General features: G+C 40.3%; 1 protein-coding gene across 11 annotated transcripts in view; it reads left to right on the plus strand.

The window, feature by feature from the left end:
* Positions 1–16,845, plus strand: part of stau2 (staufen double-stranded RNA binding protein 2) — a 327,674-nt gene that overhangs the window by 175,093 nt on the left and 135,736 nt on the right. For all 11 annotated transcript variants that reach the window (XR_011352225.1, XM_069921216.1, XM_069921215.1 and 8 more), the window contains 2 exons: positions 10,240–10,371; positions 10,492–10,546. Coding sequence is in view for 10 of the 11 variants with exons in the window: in XM_069921216.1 (XP_069777317.1) it covers positions 10,240–10,371; positions 10,492–10,546 (187 nt within the window). In the remaining variant the exon portion in view is untranslated. The remainder of the gene's footprint in view (positions 1–10,239; positions 10,372–10,491; positions 10,547–16,845) is intronic.

Below are 16,845 nucleotides of genomic sequence, written 5' to 3' on the forward strand. Positions count from 1 at the left end.
TTAGTCTCTTGGCATTATAATTTTCCAAAGTGTTTGGTTAAGTTTTAATCCTCTCTTGGAATGGAGCAATAAATTTTCTGCTGTTTTCTACTACCTCCAACATTAGTGATGTTAATTTAGATGGTGAAAGAGGTGACTCTGAGCTGGAGTTTTGTTACATAGAATCTTAATGGTAGTTGAATCTGCTTTTGGAGTAAATTTCCATCAGGACAGCACTGCTGGGCAGAGCTGCCAGGGAGCCAGTGAGGTCATGGAAAGTGAAAGATAAAACAACATTGTGAGGCGATGAGAAATGAGCAAATCGGACTTGTTTGAACATGGGTCGCATATGCTTTTGAGGAACATTCTCAGGGAATTTCTGATGTGATTAACTGCACTCCTGTTTTCTGTGGAAGAATTCCCACAGTATTAATGGAGAAGGAGGGAGGCTCACAGTGGAGGTTTTGCAGGGTGGAAGAGACTGAGTTTTGGGGAAAACACTCTTTCAGAAAGTTATCCAAGTTGCAAATAGATAGTAGACAAAGCAGCTGCCTAGGTGAACATTGAGTGTGGTGGCTGGGGTCCTGACTGGCATTGAATTTCTCGGCTAGTGTTGGAATTGTGTACATCCAAGCCAAGAGTATTCCAACTTGCTTCTAACTCCTGTAATGCAGATAAAGCAAAGGTTTATTTTGATTTAACAACCAAGTTATTCACTGTGAAATACCAGCCTTTGAACTAACTTTATTATTGCTTGTCCAATTGAACAGCCAGGATGCTGCAAATGGACAATGTTGTGATGCAAATGTAATCAAAAATGCGAGTCAAATGAAAGATTATAGTTCCTATTTTTATAACGAGTCCACAGGCATTAAGGAATTTTGGCGAATTAGGCTGCATTTAATAGCCTGCAAAACAGGAGCAATGATCACAATTGACCTGCACCAAATCAGTGGAAAGTTGGCCACTTGTCAACTTTATGTTGCCCACTAATGATGGGGATTATGCCGTGCCGGCGGTGTTGCATTGGTTAGCTGGAAATTTCAGGGGCTAAGGAAGGTATTGTGACTGTTTAAAAAATACCAAGCTTTGACTGGAATTCTGCGTGGCCTGTAATAACCTCAGTCATCTGGAAACCTTAAATCACTTGCCACACCCTGTGGATCTCTGCATTTTTAAACAGATAGAAATTGCCCAAAGCTCTTGGAATCAAAGTAATGATTAAGGATGAAAGCTGTGATCTATAAATCCTATAAAGAGTGGATGTCACAATACAATGATGATTGGAATGGACCTACTTCCTTCAAATGTCATTACATTTTCTCTCAGTTTACACTTTTTTTCTTACACTTTTTGACTCTCATTTATTGATTTTTCAATCTATCTCAAAAGATGAGCTCTGAGCAAACATCCATTGCAAACTGAGAGGCACCCATTGCTACGTCTACTCCCACCCTGCTTCAGGATTCCAGTCATTTCCCCCAGTTTCTGCATCTCTCCCATCTACTTTGTTGATGACACATCTTTTCACACTTTCCTTCTTGGTGAGAGCATTCTTCCTCAGAAATCTTCGAAACCTACTCCGTGTCCTTTTTTTTTGTTGACAGACTTCCTAAGATGAAAAATTTCCAACAACCTACCCTTATCTCTGGCCATTGTTGTTTTGTATACCTGCACCAGTTTCCAGTCTCTCCTCATAACTGTAATGTTCCAATCCAAGCAACATCTGGTTGAACCTCTTATGTAACCTCTTAGTGCAATCACAATTCTTCCTATAGTTTGGCAACTGGAATTTCATGCAGTATTCCATTTGAGGCATACCGATGTGTTATAAAGTTGTATTATAATTTTCCGGCTCTTGTATTTTGTGCTTCAATAATGAAAGCAAGTATTCCATATTGCCTTCTTTACCAGTTTATTATTATCCAAAATAAAAACAGGAAATGCTGGAAACACTCAGCAGGACAGGCAGTATCTGTGGAAAGACAAGTTGTTACATTTGGTTTATATTTCCTTACAGCATGGGAGACCATTTGGTCCTGTCTGAAGGTGCTGCCTTTCACAGCAATGTGATCTATTTCATTCCCTCACTTCTGTTCTCTCACACGTACTCATTAACAGCCCCCGATTCTCCTGCCACCTACTTCCTACGTTTAGGCTGGATTCTGACGTAGAGGTGTTCAGTCACAATCCCACAAATGCAGCTAAGTACCAGTAGCCAATTAGCCTTACAACTGGCTTATCTTTGGAGTGTGGGAGGAAATCAAAGTACCCAGGGGAAACTTGCAGTCTTCTAAGCTTGAAGAATATTTTAAACCCTTTCAGTTTCCTCCACCCTCCAAAGAGATTTCCCCACCAGAAACATCCTCCTTTCCCTTCCTTTCCCTATGTTCCAAAGGAACTATTAATCTCGTGACTTGTCAATTTCCTCTTCCATCTCCAGCAACCACTCTCTTGCTCACTGCCGAATAAATTCTTATGGTCACTCTTATTCTTAACTGTGTAATGTGCATATGGAAGCCAGGCATCATTGATTCTTAATTGGCCAATAAAAGGCATTCTGTTCCTGCAGACGGTTAATATCAGCAAATATCTCCTTCATGTTATCAATGGTTTTTCAATGCTTTTTTGAAAAGGAAGAATACAGCTCTCCGCATAATTCCCTTCAGCTGTGTGTAGCCTCTGTTCCCCCCTTACTGACCTAGGTAATTACACTGAGTATTAAATTGAAATGATCCTATTATAATGCCATTTTTGTGATAAATCAAGCCAGTGTCATTTACTCTGTAAAAAAAAAAAGTCCTGGTATCCGGCACCTATGAGGATTAGTAGATGCCGAATAAGTAAATGTTCCTGTTGCATGAGATGGCGTGTTGCATGGATTGGCGAACTGATGGTGAGATGTGCCAAATTTAAACTTTTTATCTATTTATTTTCCATGATTCTTTTGACATTTGATTGAGGCTTCTGGTTGCTTGATTTCCGGATAATAGCGGTTTTGCTGTCTATTTTCCAGTTGGCATTTCATGGTGTTTTAACACATTGATACATCAGACAAGATTACTAGATTGGGAGATGTTGATTAATGACAGTAATTTGACAGTCTTTCCACATTTCACAATACTGTTGCATATTTGGTAAATAGAAAGGTGATGATGCCATCTTAATCCTTTACATTAATAATATTATTGGACCTTCAGGACAGTGGGAATGGTTCTGTTCATACTGATTGAGTAAGTAGGAAGCTGAGAGCTGCAGTTTACTGATTTCATTGACATTATGTTCATAACCCACACTGTGGTATTTTTCACTTGGGGAAATTCATGCATCTTTCTGCAATTACAGATGGCTGCGTTAATGAGGCTTCTGAAATGCTGCTGTTCCATTTCTATTTTTTTGTGTGTGTGGAAGTCCTGCCAAGTATTGAAAGTGGAATTGACAAAAAAAGTTATTTGTGTGTAAAAATCTTTTAAAGATATCCAGGCACATTTTTAAATGATTTTTTTTCTGTCATGAGGTATCATATTTGAAGATGGTCATCATGAGTGAAAGGAAGTGCAGACACAACTATATCTGTTCACCATGTTGAGCGAGAGGACTGCCTCTGGATTGGAACAATATTGAGAGTTTCAAAACCATCCTAGCTCCGAGCAGTTTTTCTCCTTCATCTGATATTTTTTGCACTTAGCTTTAAGGTTCATTTGCAGGATCAGCCAATTTGTTGACCGAAATTTATCAAACAAGTGGCTGATGCATTGTTTGGTATGTTTATCACATTAATTATATTTGCATCTCAAAAGCAATTCAATTTCAAAGCACTGCAGCATTTCAGAAAGAGCAAGAGTCATTGATAAATTGACATGGCCACCTTTAGGCTCTTCTATAAAGCAAAAAAATCTGAACGTAAAGGCAGAGATTTGCCGCCCTCGTGTTGAAAACTTATCTTCGTAAATGGTCTGTGAGTGGCTACAGGGCAGCGACTCCAATCCCTCTCAAAGGTAGTGCTAGAGGTAGAGCGATGCACTCCACCTTGCTTTATAAAGGTGCATCCGCTGCAAGCGGCTGGCTGATGACGCCATCAGCCCACGACCCTTCTCACTTCTTCCTCTCCCACTCACTCATCCCTCTCCCTCCGTGACCCCCTCATGACAGGAGGGGAATCAGGATAGGGGCAGCCAGGTCGGCAAAGCTGTCAGGGGACGGCCGGAACAGACTGTGACAGCTCTGCCGGCCTCCGGCATCTCAGCGGGCCCCTTGCCACCGCCAACGGTTCAATGCGCGGCAGAACAATGGCCGTCTTCATTACCCATAATCCCCACACAGTTGGAACTGTTCTGGGAAGTGCAGAGTGGTCCAGCTGCGTGGGGGATTATGGGAAGGGAAAACAGCCATTGCTCTGCAACGTACTTTTGACGGGCAATGCCATGGCAACAGTCACCCTGCCTACAGTGGCTCCGGATGACACACCAAGATGCTGCTCCGCAGAAGAGTGGCGCTGGAGCAGCCTTTTAGGGCTGCTCCACATATAGGTGAGTTTAATTTTTTTTCCTGCATTTGAAGCTGGCCTCGAAGCAGAGACCCATCATAAAACACCTTTTATTTGATGCATTAGAATTTTGAGACATTTTAGCAGGGTTTAAATTTGAAATTATGTTAAGATTCAAATATGGTGCAATCTGCATGTTTTCCTTGTTGCTATATGGAAATTTGGGTTATTATTTACAGGGCTACAAAAATGTATGTGATCCTTCAGGGCAACACCAAGTTGTCAGAGCCATCTTTCTAAGGACATACCCATCGACGGGAGCCTGCACTTAGAAGCCTGCAAAGCAAACAAATATCCATATGCAATCTACTTCACATCATGGTTTGAGCATAAAGTAGCTGTGCCAAATGTCAGCCTTCTGTGTCATTTTAAGATATGTCTTTTACTCTTGCATATGGAGTTTGGTCAGGCAATGATGAGCAGAATACCAAGAGATGCGGCAAGCATCAGCAGTAACTGCCTGAAATGATGATCAGGCTGCAGGTGATTGTGTCTTGATCTTGATGGCCGAGATAGTCAGGGCACAAGTGAAGTGATAGGTCTCAGTGAAGACCGAGGATGCAATTGCTTGTTTCCCTTTGAATAGTGAGTGGCTATGTTAGTAACACCTGATTGTTATGAGACTAAATAAAAACTGTCAATTTTCAGAGCATCTGATTGTGAACAAATCATGATTATTGAACTTTTGGGGGAGTTTTACATCAGATGAAAATTGCAAAGGAAAGCAAAACACATGCCAATAAATGAGACAAGTTTCCTGCAAGCTACAATTGCAGTATTGCTTAACTAACACTTTTTTTCTTCTTTTTTGGTTGTCTCATCTCTATTTTTTGTATTTAACAGTATTGCCTATTTCATATTTGTTTATATTTCTCATTTTATGGAACTATCTCATCTTTCCATAGTCCTTCCATCTACAAAATTTGAATTGTCATTCAGCTCATTACTTAAAATGGCCTGGATTTATCTTGGCCATTCCTTGTTGACTTCTTTCAATTGTGTGCATTGCTTTCAGTCTTGCTATTAATTTGTTCAGTGTCTTGGGATGAACTCCAGAATCTAATATATATTAATTATATTTGTTGTATAATGACCAGGTACTTCCATGTTATAATCATCACAAGTTTTTACTAAATATCATTTTGTGCTGATATCGCCTCAAACCGTGCATCTTGGCGCCTCACAGTTCGGCGGGCAGCAACCTCCTTTGAAGAAGACTGCAGAGCCCACCTCACTGACAAAAGACAAAGGAGGAAAAACCCAACACCCAACCCACCAATTTTCCCTTGCAACCGCTGCAACCGTGTCTGCTTGTCCCGCATCGGACTTGTCAGCCATAAGCGAGCCTGCAGCTGACGTGGACATTACCCCTCCATAAATTTTCGTCCGCAAAGCCAAGCCAAAGAAGAAGAAGAAAAAAAAGTAATTTTGCTTCAGAATTATTCACACTCCCAAGCACTACAAAGCATAGTAGGGTTGCATTTTTGGGAGAGCTATCTTGAGAGGTAGAGAGACTTAGGTGTCTACCTTGTCAATAATGACAGTCCCACGTCACAGAAGTGAAAAAGCACAAGTTATCATTGTTTCCTGTCAACCAGTTTTGTCTCATCCAAAACATTTAAGTAAGACTAATTGGTCATTTATCTCAGCATTGCTAGAGTTTGTAAGTGTAACCAGGCTTCTGACCAGAGACCACACTTCAAAGCAAACTTTGACCCTGATGGATGCTGGAATATTCTAAAGGCATGATACAAATGCATTTTTTTTTGTTGCCTGAGATTGTATGCTGGTCTGGAATCATCTGTACTAATATTGAATTGTTTCATCCTTCTAAATATTTGTTATTTGCTTCCCTGTAGTCTTTAATTTTTCATTGCTAATTTTCCCCCTCTTGTTTCTATCTAGAAAAGTAATGCTATACTACCAGATAGTGGCCAGGAATTTATGATCAAGTGTCATTTGCACAATACCTGAAAAGATAAAGCAGAAATTTAAAATAATATATATGTATAAATACTGAGTGCAAATTGAATTTTCTTTGCTTTTCATCGAGTATAACAATTACTTTGTAGAAGTTGGTCACCATGTCCCACCTCCTCAGTAACCCATTCCTACACAAAACTGTGGAATGATTCCCAGGGTGAATTAATGACCATAACCAAGGATGACATGCAGGATGCCGTCAGGAGAGTGAATCCGGTGAAAGCATCCAGTCCAGGCTGAGTGCCTGGTCAAGTATTAAAAATCTGTGCTGATCAACTTGTATTCATGGATATCTTCAACATCACTCTGGCAGGGTGTGGTTCCCACCTTTTTCAACAGGGGTCTATCGTACCGGTGCCCAAGAAAAGTGTGGTAACCTGCCTAAATGACTATCAACCAGTGGTACTCATATTAACAGTGATGAAGTGTTTTGAAAGACAAGTGTTGAATCACATAAGCTGAGTGGCAGCATTCCAATTTGCAAACCTTAGCAACAGATCTATGGCTGATGCCATCCCATTAACCCAACACAAAGCTCTGGAACACCTGGACAGCAAAGATGCATAAATCAGGATGTTCCTTATCTACTAGAGTTGGGCATTTAACACCATCATCACCTCAAAAGTGATCAGCAAGCTCCAAGATCTGGTACTCAACACCCCACTGTGTAATTGGATCCTGGATTTCCTCACCTCTAGACCATAATCAGGGAGAATTAGTAAGAATATCTCCTCCACAATCTCCATCAGATCGGAGCACTACAGAGCTGTGTTCTTCGCCCCCCCGTTCACTTTATACCAATGACTGCAAGACTTGGTACGACAACAATACCATCTATAAATTAGATGATGATACCACAGCAGGGATGATGAGTCTGCAAGCTGGAGGAAGATTGAAAACTTGGCTGAATGGTGCACTAACAATAACCTTGCACTCAGTGTTACCAAAACCAAGGAGCTGATTGTTGACTTCAGGAAAGGAAAACCAGAGGTGTACAATCCAATGATCATTGGGGGATCAGAGGTGAAGAGGGTGAACAAATTTCAAGATACAATTTATTGAATAAATCATATTACACAAAATTGCCTTTTGTCTGCTGTAAAGCAGACAGATTCGGCATTGGCAGAAATTGTCTGAAGCGTCTCTTACAGCTGGAGAAAAAGAAACAAAAGAGAGACGCCCCCCACCCCCCCCCCCCAAGTCACTCAATGTCATGGATTGGCCTCAATTGCTTCCACAGCCTCTGCAGACACACCAAGTGGCAACCTGAGCTTCAGATCCGAATCTCCAATATGATTAGGAACCCTTCAGCGTCCTCGGCACCCTCTCACATTGTGATTCCGATACCTGGTACCTCTTCAGCCAGTCTCGAGCCAGTCTCCAGCAGTCCACAGACAGGACTGGGTTCCTTGACCGTGGTCTCCAGCAGCCCACAGCCTGTGTGGATTCCTCACCTCGATTCGCCTACAGCACGTCGTCTGTGTGTTCCTCAGCCATAGAACCTCTCACTGGACCACCACCAAGGTCACCGCCTCGTGTGTCATCTCCTCTGCTTCTTTTTAAATGGAGTGTTGGTCTTCCTGTTTTCTGGTGCCTTGTGCCAATCCTACGCTTCCCTGAGGTCTGCAACACCTCATGGCTATTGCCAATCATAGGCACTGGGATGTTGTGACCAGTTCCCACGGTCGCGGAATTTTAAATGAAACACCATTCAAAGCCTGTACAGAGCTGACAGCAGTCAGACTGGGTGGTTGGACCCTGCGGGAGCGCTGTCTCCAGTCCCCACTCTCCATGGGTCCATTACCAGTGGCAGCGCTGCTGTTACAGCACTTCCGGCATTGCCAACATTTAAAAAAATTATTATTTATGTTCTTGGGAGTCACTATTTCAGAAGTTTTTTTTCTGGAGTCATCACACTAATGGCATCATGAGAAAGCACCTCAGCGCCTGTGCTTTCTCAGGAGTTTGCGGAGGTTGGGTATGACATTGAAAACCTTGGCAAATTACTACAGATGTGTGGTGGAAAATGTGCTGACTGGCTTCATCACTGTCTGGTATGGGGACACCAATACCACCACCCCTCCCCCCCCCCCCCCCCCATCCACTGAGCGTACAGCCCTGCAAAAGGTAGTGGAAACTGCCTAGGACATCATAGGAAAAACTACCCAACATTGAGTACATCTACAGGGAACACTGCTGTCAGAAAGTAGCAGCAATCATCAAGCCAGACCAGCACACACTCTGTTCTCGCTGCTGCCATCAGGAAAGAGGTATAGGCACCACAAGACTCCCACCATCAGGTTCAGAAACAGCTGCTAACCCTCCACCATCAGACTCCTCAACAATAAACTTAATCAGGAACTAATTTAAGGATTCTTACTTTTGCACTTTTTTGTTTTTTTCCTCTCTGTATTGCACAGTCAATTTGTTTACATCTATGTATTTGTTTACATGTATACATTGAGTACAGTTTTTTTTGCCCTATCTATAAGTGGTTTTCCTACCTCACCTGCAAGAAAAAAGAATCTTAGGGTTGTATGTGATGCCAGTTATGTACTCTGACAATAAATCGGAAGAGTTTCTGTTTATTGCTTCCATTTGTGAGCACAAGGGCACTAAAACACACATTTTTAAAAGCTTTTAGACATTCTTTATATGCAAATAAACTGACTAGCCCGGAATTAGTTCTTTATTTTCTGAAATCTAATCTGCAGATGCTGGAATTTTGAAACAAAAATAGAAAATGCTGGAAAAACACAGCTTTTCAGTATTTTGCTTTTGAAATATTGTTAAATTCATGTCCATTTCTCTTCCAGAAAATTTCACTTAAAGAACCTTCTCTTTTCTCATTTGTCTCTTAAATTTTTCAGCTTAATTTTCTGCTTCCCTTAGTTTCCTCTATACCCCTGCTCCACCTGTCTGATGCATTACATTAATTACATTAAGAAATAATCACACAGATAGTCAATTGTACCATTAGAATTTTAGTTCTGTACAATGAAATACAGAATGAAGTTTTCTCAATGTTGAAAGGAATTCACTGTGTAACAGAAATTCCATTCCTGTTACGGCCTTGATATTGAAATTACTCAGCAGGTCAGGCGTCACCTGTGGAGAAAGGAACTTAATGTTGCAGGTTACTTAATGAGGACGTGGGGTTGAAAATTGGATTGAATAAATAATGAGATATAATTCTGGAAGGCCAGAGAGGCAGCAAGGGAATAAAAGATTGTTGTGGAGGGTTTGTTAATTGCAAAATCACAATTTTTGATTGAAATTACCAATGTAGATATGAAATACAATATGAATTTTTTTAAAAAATTCTCTTTATCTGAATTTGTGGAAAGCCTTGATAACAAGAAGTGATCTGGTGATGATTAAAAATAAAATTAGTGTAAGTTTCTATTCTATACAGCTGCATTTCACCAAAATCATTTTGATATTTCTAGATATATTCCTTTTACAACACAGGCAATTAAGTTTCTTTGTGAACAGATCATGAACCCATTTAAACTGCACTTAACAAAAGGATATTAGTAGACTTTGAAAAAAGTCCATTATGAATTAATTTGGTTGCTCACTCTTGATTTAAAAAAAACCTTTTGGGTACGTATATATAAAAAAAATGTTTAATGTCTGAATGCCTAACTATTTTTAATGGTTATTTTTGTCATCGTGAACCCAGAATGGGAATTAAATAGAAATGTGTGATTGTTGTGTTGTTTCTTTAGGTCAAGGTAGGCATTGAGACCACGACAGGAATGGGTCCAAACAAGAAAGTTGCAAAGAGGAATGCTGCAGAGGCCATGTTACTGCAGCTTGGATACAAAGCATCAATCCCCAATCAAAACCCACCTGAAAAGGTAAACAGAGAATTTAACTTCCCTTTTAAAATTTGAATGCTAAGGAATAAGCAAGTGATACCGATTATGAAATATAAGATAAGACATTCATTTTTTTTCTATTTTGTTTTAACTTTGCAGCCAGTTGAAAAGGGCTGGGATGGACGGAAGGTCACTTTTGCAGATCAGCCAAATAGTGAGTAGTTTTCAGTCTTGGAAAGCATTTTAAGAAGAAATTCATTTTGAATTATTATCAAACCAATAATATTTTTTAAAAATTTACAATGGCATAGGCCTTTTTAAATTTATTATTGCGCTTATAACTGAAGCATGCAATCCTAAAATGTAGGTTGCAGATGAAGGGGTCTCAGGGCGCAAAAGCACTGAATATTGATACATTTCAGATTTCTCCCCGAGCCTGAGTGAGTGGTTTCATTATTAACTGCGGAATACTTATGTGACACAGATAAACTGGAATCATGCATTGGTTTCCAAACGTGAACAATTAAAGGCTTTCAAAAAGGAGTTTGGATACAAATCAGAAGCATTTTGAAGAAGAGGAAATTAAGAGCATTCAAATTTAGAGCTCCCAAAATAACCAAAGATATTTGTTAATTATAAAGTAGAGAATCTAATTAACAAAAGAAGTAGGATTTCAGAACTCAGATCAGGCCCTTAGACATATAAGCCTTTGAAGGTGACAGGACAATGCGAGAAAGCCATTTAAAAAGTATATGTAACATGGCTAATTGATTATTAGAATAGAGTACTAATGTTAGCAGTGATATGAAAGTGTGCAGGAACATTGGAACAATCAAAAAGGATTGGACAAATATCTGAAGAGGTAAATATATGAAGGGTTGTAGCAAAAGAACTGTCAGCGACACAGAAGATCAAACAATCTCCTGTGGATTATCATTCAATGATTCTTATTTTAAAGTACAGATTTTCTTAATTTTACTGAATCTCTACATTTTCTAGAATTATGAGGATGATAAGGTAGTAAATTGGATCAGCAGGTTTGCTGATGACACTAAGATTGGAGGTGTTGTGACAGCGAGGAAGGCTTTTAAAGCTTGCATAGGGATCTGGAACAACTGGAAAAATGGGCCAGAAAGTGGCAGATGGAATTTAATGCAGAAAAATGTGAGGTGCTGCATTTCGGAAAGACAAACCAATGTAGGACAAAGACAGTAAATAGTAGGACACAGAGGAGTGTGGAGGAACAAAGGGATGTAGGAATTCAGATACTAATTACCTGAAAGTGGACTCACAGGTAGACAGGGTTGTGAAGAAAGCTTTTGGCATCTTGGCCTTCATAAATCAAAGTACAGTATTGAGTGCAGGAGTTGGGATGTTATAGTGAGGACGTAAAAGATATCGGTGAGGCCAAATTTGGAGTATTGTGTGCAGTTCTGGTCACCAGACTACAGGAAGGATATTAGTAAGATTGAAAAAGTGCCGAGAAGATTTACTAGGATGTTTCCGGGTCTTCAGGAGTTGAGTTACAGGGAAAGATTAAACAGGTTCGGACTTTATTCCTTGGAGCATAGAAGAATGAGGGGAGATTTGATTGATGTTTACAAAATTATGAGGGGTATAGACAGAGTAAATGCGAGTAGGCTCTTTCCACTTAGATTAGGAGAGATAAATACAAGAGGGCATGGGTTTAGGATGAAAGGGGAAATGTTTAGGGGGTGCATTACGAGGAACTTTTTTCACTCAGACAGTGATGGGAGTGTGGAACAAGTTGCCCTCTGAAGTGGTAAATGCAGGCTCACTCAAGTTTTAAAAATAAACTGGTTATATACATGGATAGGAGAGGTGTGGAGGGTTATGGAATGGATACAGATCAGTGGGACCAGTGGTATGAAGTTTTTGCATACTAGACTAGAAGGGCTGAATGGCCTGTTTGCTGGAGTGTAGTGTTCCATGGTTCTATCAGTGTCATCAGTACTCTTCTTCCGTGCTAATTTAAAAAAAGGAATTTAATTTTATTTGTCATACTTTAAATGTCTGTTTAGGTGGAAGTGAAATGCAAATTATTTTTATTATCTCGCATTGATGATGCTTTTCAATCCTTTGAAGTTATCAATAACCACAAATGCTGTTGACTGGAACTAAAGAAAAGCTTTGTGTCCCCATTTTGTTTCATTGGTTACATTTGTATGTATGTGAGGTGTGCAGAACAGAAAGATGTCAGGAACACATCACCCTTTTAGGGGAGAAAAGTGCAAAGAGAGACAAAATTATGAAACTAATTTTGTATGTTAAGCTTTTTAAACAAATACCTTGGAATGACTTCAAGGCAATCGAAATGTAAACTTGCTGTGGCTATTATGATGTCAGCCTGATAGATAAGATTGCTACTTTGTAGTTGTTGTTGGGTATCAATTGTTTAATATATTTGACTTGGAATGCACATAGGTTGCCTACACTCTTTTGAGATTATCTCATATTTGCCTAGGGTAAGATTTCAATTCCAGCAGAATTTAATATTCACAACTCACCCGTGTAACAATGAACATTGCTGTTTAAGTCCATTTATAAATTTCACGCACCATCCTTCTGTCTGCCACTCCTCCTGGGGTACAATTCCATTGCATTCACTCCCATGCCCTCATTCTTTTCCCAGGTAGGCCGATATTCAAAAGTATGTGTTAAATGTATTACGTATTTAAAAAAAAAACAATTGTTTCCGTTCTAGCACAATGTTAATAAATCCTTTAAGTGGAGAGGATTGAAAAATGACAAGCATTTTATCCATCTTCCCTAACTCAAGCTATCTTCGTCCCATTTGAATGCACAAACACACCCATGACCCAAAATCCTCCTTGGTTGTGTGGCTGAGTGATTCACATTCTAAAGTTGTTAAGATGATCTCTTAAACTTTAAAATGTGAGCAAAGTGATAGCAGCTTGTTTTGTTTCTGCTGATTTATAAGCATTTATGGCACTGATATATTTATTTCATATTGGCGACAATAATGGCCACACCATTTAGCAATACAATCACATATTAGGTTCAGTACAAGTCTAAGAACACTTGGGTTATTCAACCTTGGATTCTAATGATATCCTCACTGTACTTAAAACCTAAACAATACACCCTGTTCACCCTTGTGTTTGTGTTTTAAGAACAATGAGAGCAGCTTTGATTCATATATCATTTATTAAAAGATTAGGTGCTTCATTTTCATACATCGTACGTTTTCTCTTTCATTCAGTTCATTAGTCAAAGTATTGTTGAATTAGAAAGCTGCAGTTGACAGAAAACTCATGATTTTTCTTATTATTGGTAGCTGGTGAACACTATAAATTGCCTTGTCTTATTGATGCCGAAGACCTTTTCCTTTCTGTCTGTCAAGGTGATCCAGTTCTCATGATCTGCTCGAAAACCAAAGAGGCAGATGTGTCTCTTCGTTGAAATCCTGAAATGCATTTTTTTGGCATTTTGGATTTACTCAGGTAACTGGCACAGAGTCTTGGGAAGTGAGGCAAATGAGCTGTAAGGTCGTGGAGCCGAAATAAGGTATTCTCTCAAACCTTGAAGGAGGCTTAGTGCAGAAATTGCAGGTGACCTGGCAAATATTTTTAAAACGTCCGTGGTCACAGGTGATTGGCCACTGGAGGATTGGACAGTAGATCATATTGGCCCATTTTTTAGAAAAGGATCCAAAAATAACCCAGGAAATTATAGGCTGGTGATCCCGACACAAGGAGTAGATATGTTATTCAAAAGTGTTCTAATAGATCAAATATATAAGTATTTAGATAGTAAAGGACTGATTAGGGATATTCAACATGGCTTTGTGCATGGTAGGTCGTGTTTAACAAAGCTTACAGCATGTTTCAAGGAGGTAACCAGGAAAGTTGATGAAGGAAAGGCTGTGGATGTTGTCTACATGGACTTCAGTAAGGCCTTTGACAAGGTCCCACATGGGAGGTTAGTCAGGAAGGTTCATTCGCTCGGTATTCATGATGAGGAAGTAAACTGGATTCAGCAGTTGCTTACGGGAGAAGCCACAGATTAGTGATGGATGATTGTCTCTCTAACTGGAGGCTTGTGACTAGTGCTGTGCCTCAAGGAACAGTGCTGGGCCCTTTGTAGATTGTCATCTATATCAATGATCTAGACTAGGGGTCTCCAAAATGGTTATTATTGACCCTCAGGGGTTGATGTGGCCATCCAAGGGGTCAATAAATGCCAGGGGGGGTCAAAAGGGGATTAATAACACGGGATGGGGGGTCGATTTAATATAGCACCTCTGGCAGTGTTGGCCAAGCTCTCATGGGAGCAGTGCTTGGTGGCCGCCGTGTTGTAGTTGGCTTCGGCGTATACTGTAGTTGAGGGGCAATGGAGGATGGAAAGTGATGTCAGGTATGTCCAGAGCCACCAGCACCCCCGTCCAACATCACCAACACCCCACTCTACACCTCCCCCGTCCAGTGCCATTCCCCCATCCAGTGCTGCCACCACCCACCCCCGTCCAGCACCACCACCCCCTCCAACTCCCATCCAGTGCCACCACCACCCCCCCATCCAATACCGCCACCACCCCCCCATCCAGCACTGTCTCCACCCCCCCCCCCCCCACCGTCGAATGCCAACACAACCCCCTATTCAGCACCCCATCCCCTAATCCAGCACCGGGATTCCATGCCTAGGGGTCGATGAAGGATCACATAGTCCATGTTGGGGTCGATGGTGTAAAAGGTTTGGAGACCCACTGATCTAGACATTAATGTGTAATTTGGATCAGCAAGTTTGCAGATGACACTAAGATTGGAGGTGGACAGTGAGGGAGGCTTTCAATGCTTGCAGAGGGATCTGAACTAGCTGAAAAAATGGGTTTCAAAATGTCAGATGGAATTTAATGCAGATAAGCATGAGGTGTTGCATTTTGGAAGGACAAACCAAGGTAGGATGTGCATGGTAAATGGAAGGGCACTGAGGAGTGCAGAAGAACAGAGGAATCTGAGAATTAGATAGGGTAGCAGAACTAAAAGTACGACTGTCTTTATCACTGAATATTTATTTTTTCTGTATTTGCTCAGTCCTTTTGTTTACATTTCTTTCTTTTGAAGACCATTTTTTTCTTGAGTACCGTCTGGACTACTGATAAGGAAAAAGTATCTCAGGGTTTTATGTGATACCATATTTATACTCTTGATAATAAATTTGAATTTTGAACTTTGAAATTTGTCTGTCTGTGAAAATTTGGCTCTATATTTTGCTTGTTTCATAATGGAGGCCGGCCATGATTCTATCAGAGGGTCCGCCATGGAGCCAATCTTTATGCAGGTCAGCATCAAACAAGGCTGCATAATTGCTCGGACATTTTCTTCACTCATTCTTGCTGGAGTGCTGCACTTCTCCTTTCTACTTTTTGTTAGGATGGTGCCAATCCATAGCAATAATGGGAAACTTTTATTTCACTTGACACACAGATTGCTTATTAAGACCCATGGTCGGTTTTGAGTACCTCCACAAAAAATCCTTTTTATCCTTTAGTGATAGTTTGAGTGAGGCTGGGAGCAAAAAGCCACATCACAATTAAATAGATGCATGCTGTGATCCACAGGGCAGAGGATTCAAGTGTGATGAAATGGGTTAATAAAATATATGCTTATAAAAGGGATTAGAATTAGGTTAACTGTTAGGTTGCATGCATTTCACAGACACAGCCTTGCAAAGTCCGAGGGCAGGTGCAGACAAAGGTTCTGGGCTTTAGGAACGTGTGCAAGCACACCCCAGAAACTGAAAAATTTGCAGAGAGAGAGAGAGAGAGAGAGAGATAGAAGTAAAGCACTGACATTTGCTTGAGTGCAATGACTGATTCTGTGCGCAGGATTGAAGATTACTGGAAACGAGCCTTGGAAATGAGGACAGTGCAAGAATGACCAGTAAAAAGGACTTTCTTGAAAACATTACACATTTCACTTAGATTAGGTTGGGGGTGGGGGGGGGGGGGGAGGGATTGTGTAAATAACTTAGTGATGATAAGTTAAGATCTTGTATACTCAGAATTAAACTCATTTTGTTTAAGGAACCAATGCTTTGGTGAATTTCTAATGCTGCTGGAATATGGGGTTCACTGAACTCGTAACACAAAAACCTGGGAAGTGGAATTAGTGTGAATAGTTTTTTATTTATCATTGGGTATGACAGAGTGAATTTTTTAATGATTCTGCAGAAAATTAGCAGATTGTAATAGATTTTGATATTTTTTCACATACATGGAGATTTTAGTGCACAGTCACTCTAAAAGCTGAGACTCTTCATTTTACACTGTAATTTCAAAGTTGCAAAAATATGCGATGGAGTACTTTCCTACAACTACCAATACTTCAGCAACAGCTCAAGTCTTGCTTGTGTACACAAGAATTTGGTCATGCACAGGGTTATTTTAGATAAAAGTAATTTTATTTTGTCACTTTCCAGAGCAAATGTAACTGATGGAGATGTTGCCATGTGAAATTCATAAGGGTAACC

This window comes from Narcine bancroftii, chromosome 2 (genome assembly GCF_036971445.1).
Source record: "Narcine bancroftii isolate sNarBan1 chromosome 2, sNarBan1.hap1, whole genome shotgun sequence".
NCBI classification, from domain to species: Eukaryota; Metazoa; Chordata; class Chondrichthyes; order Torpediniformes; family Narcinidae; genus Narcine; species Narcine bancroftii.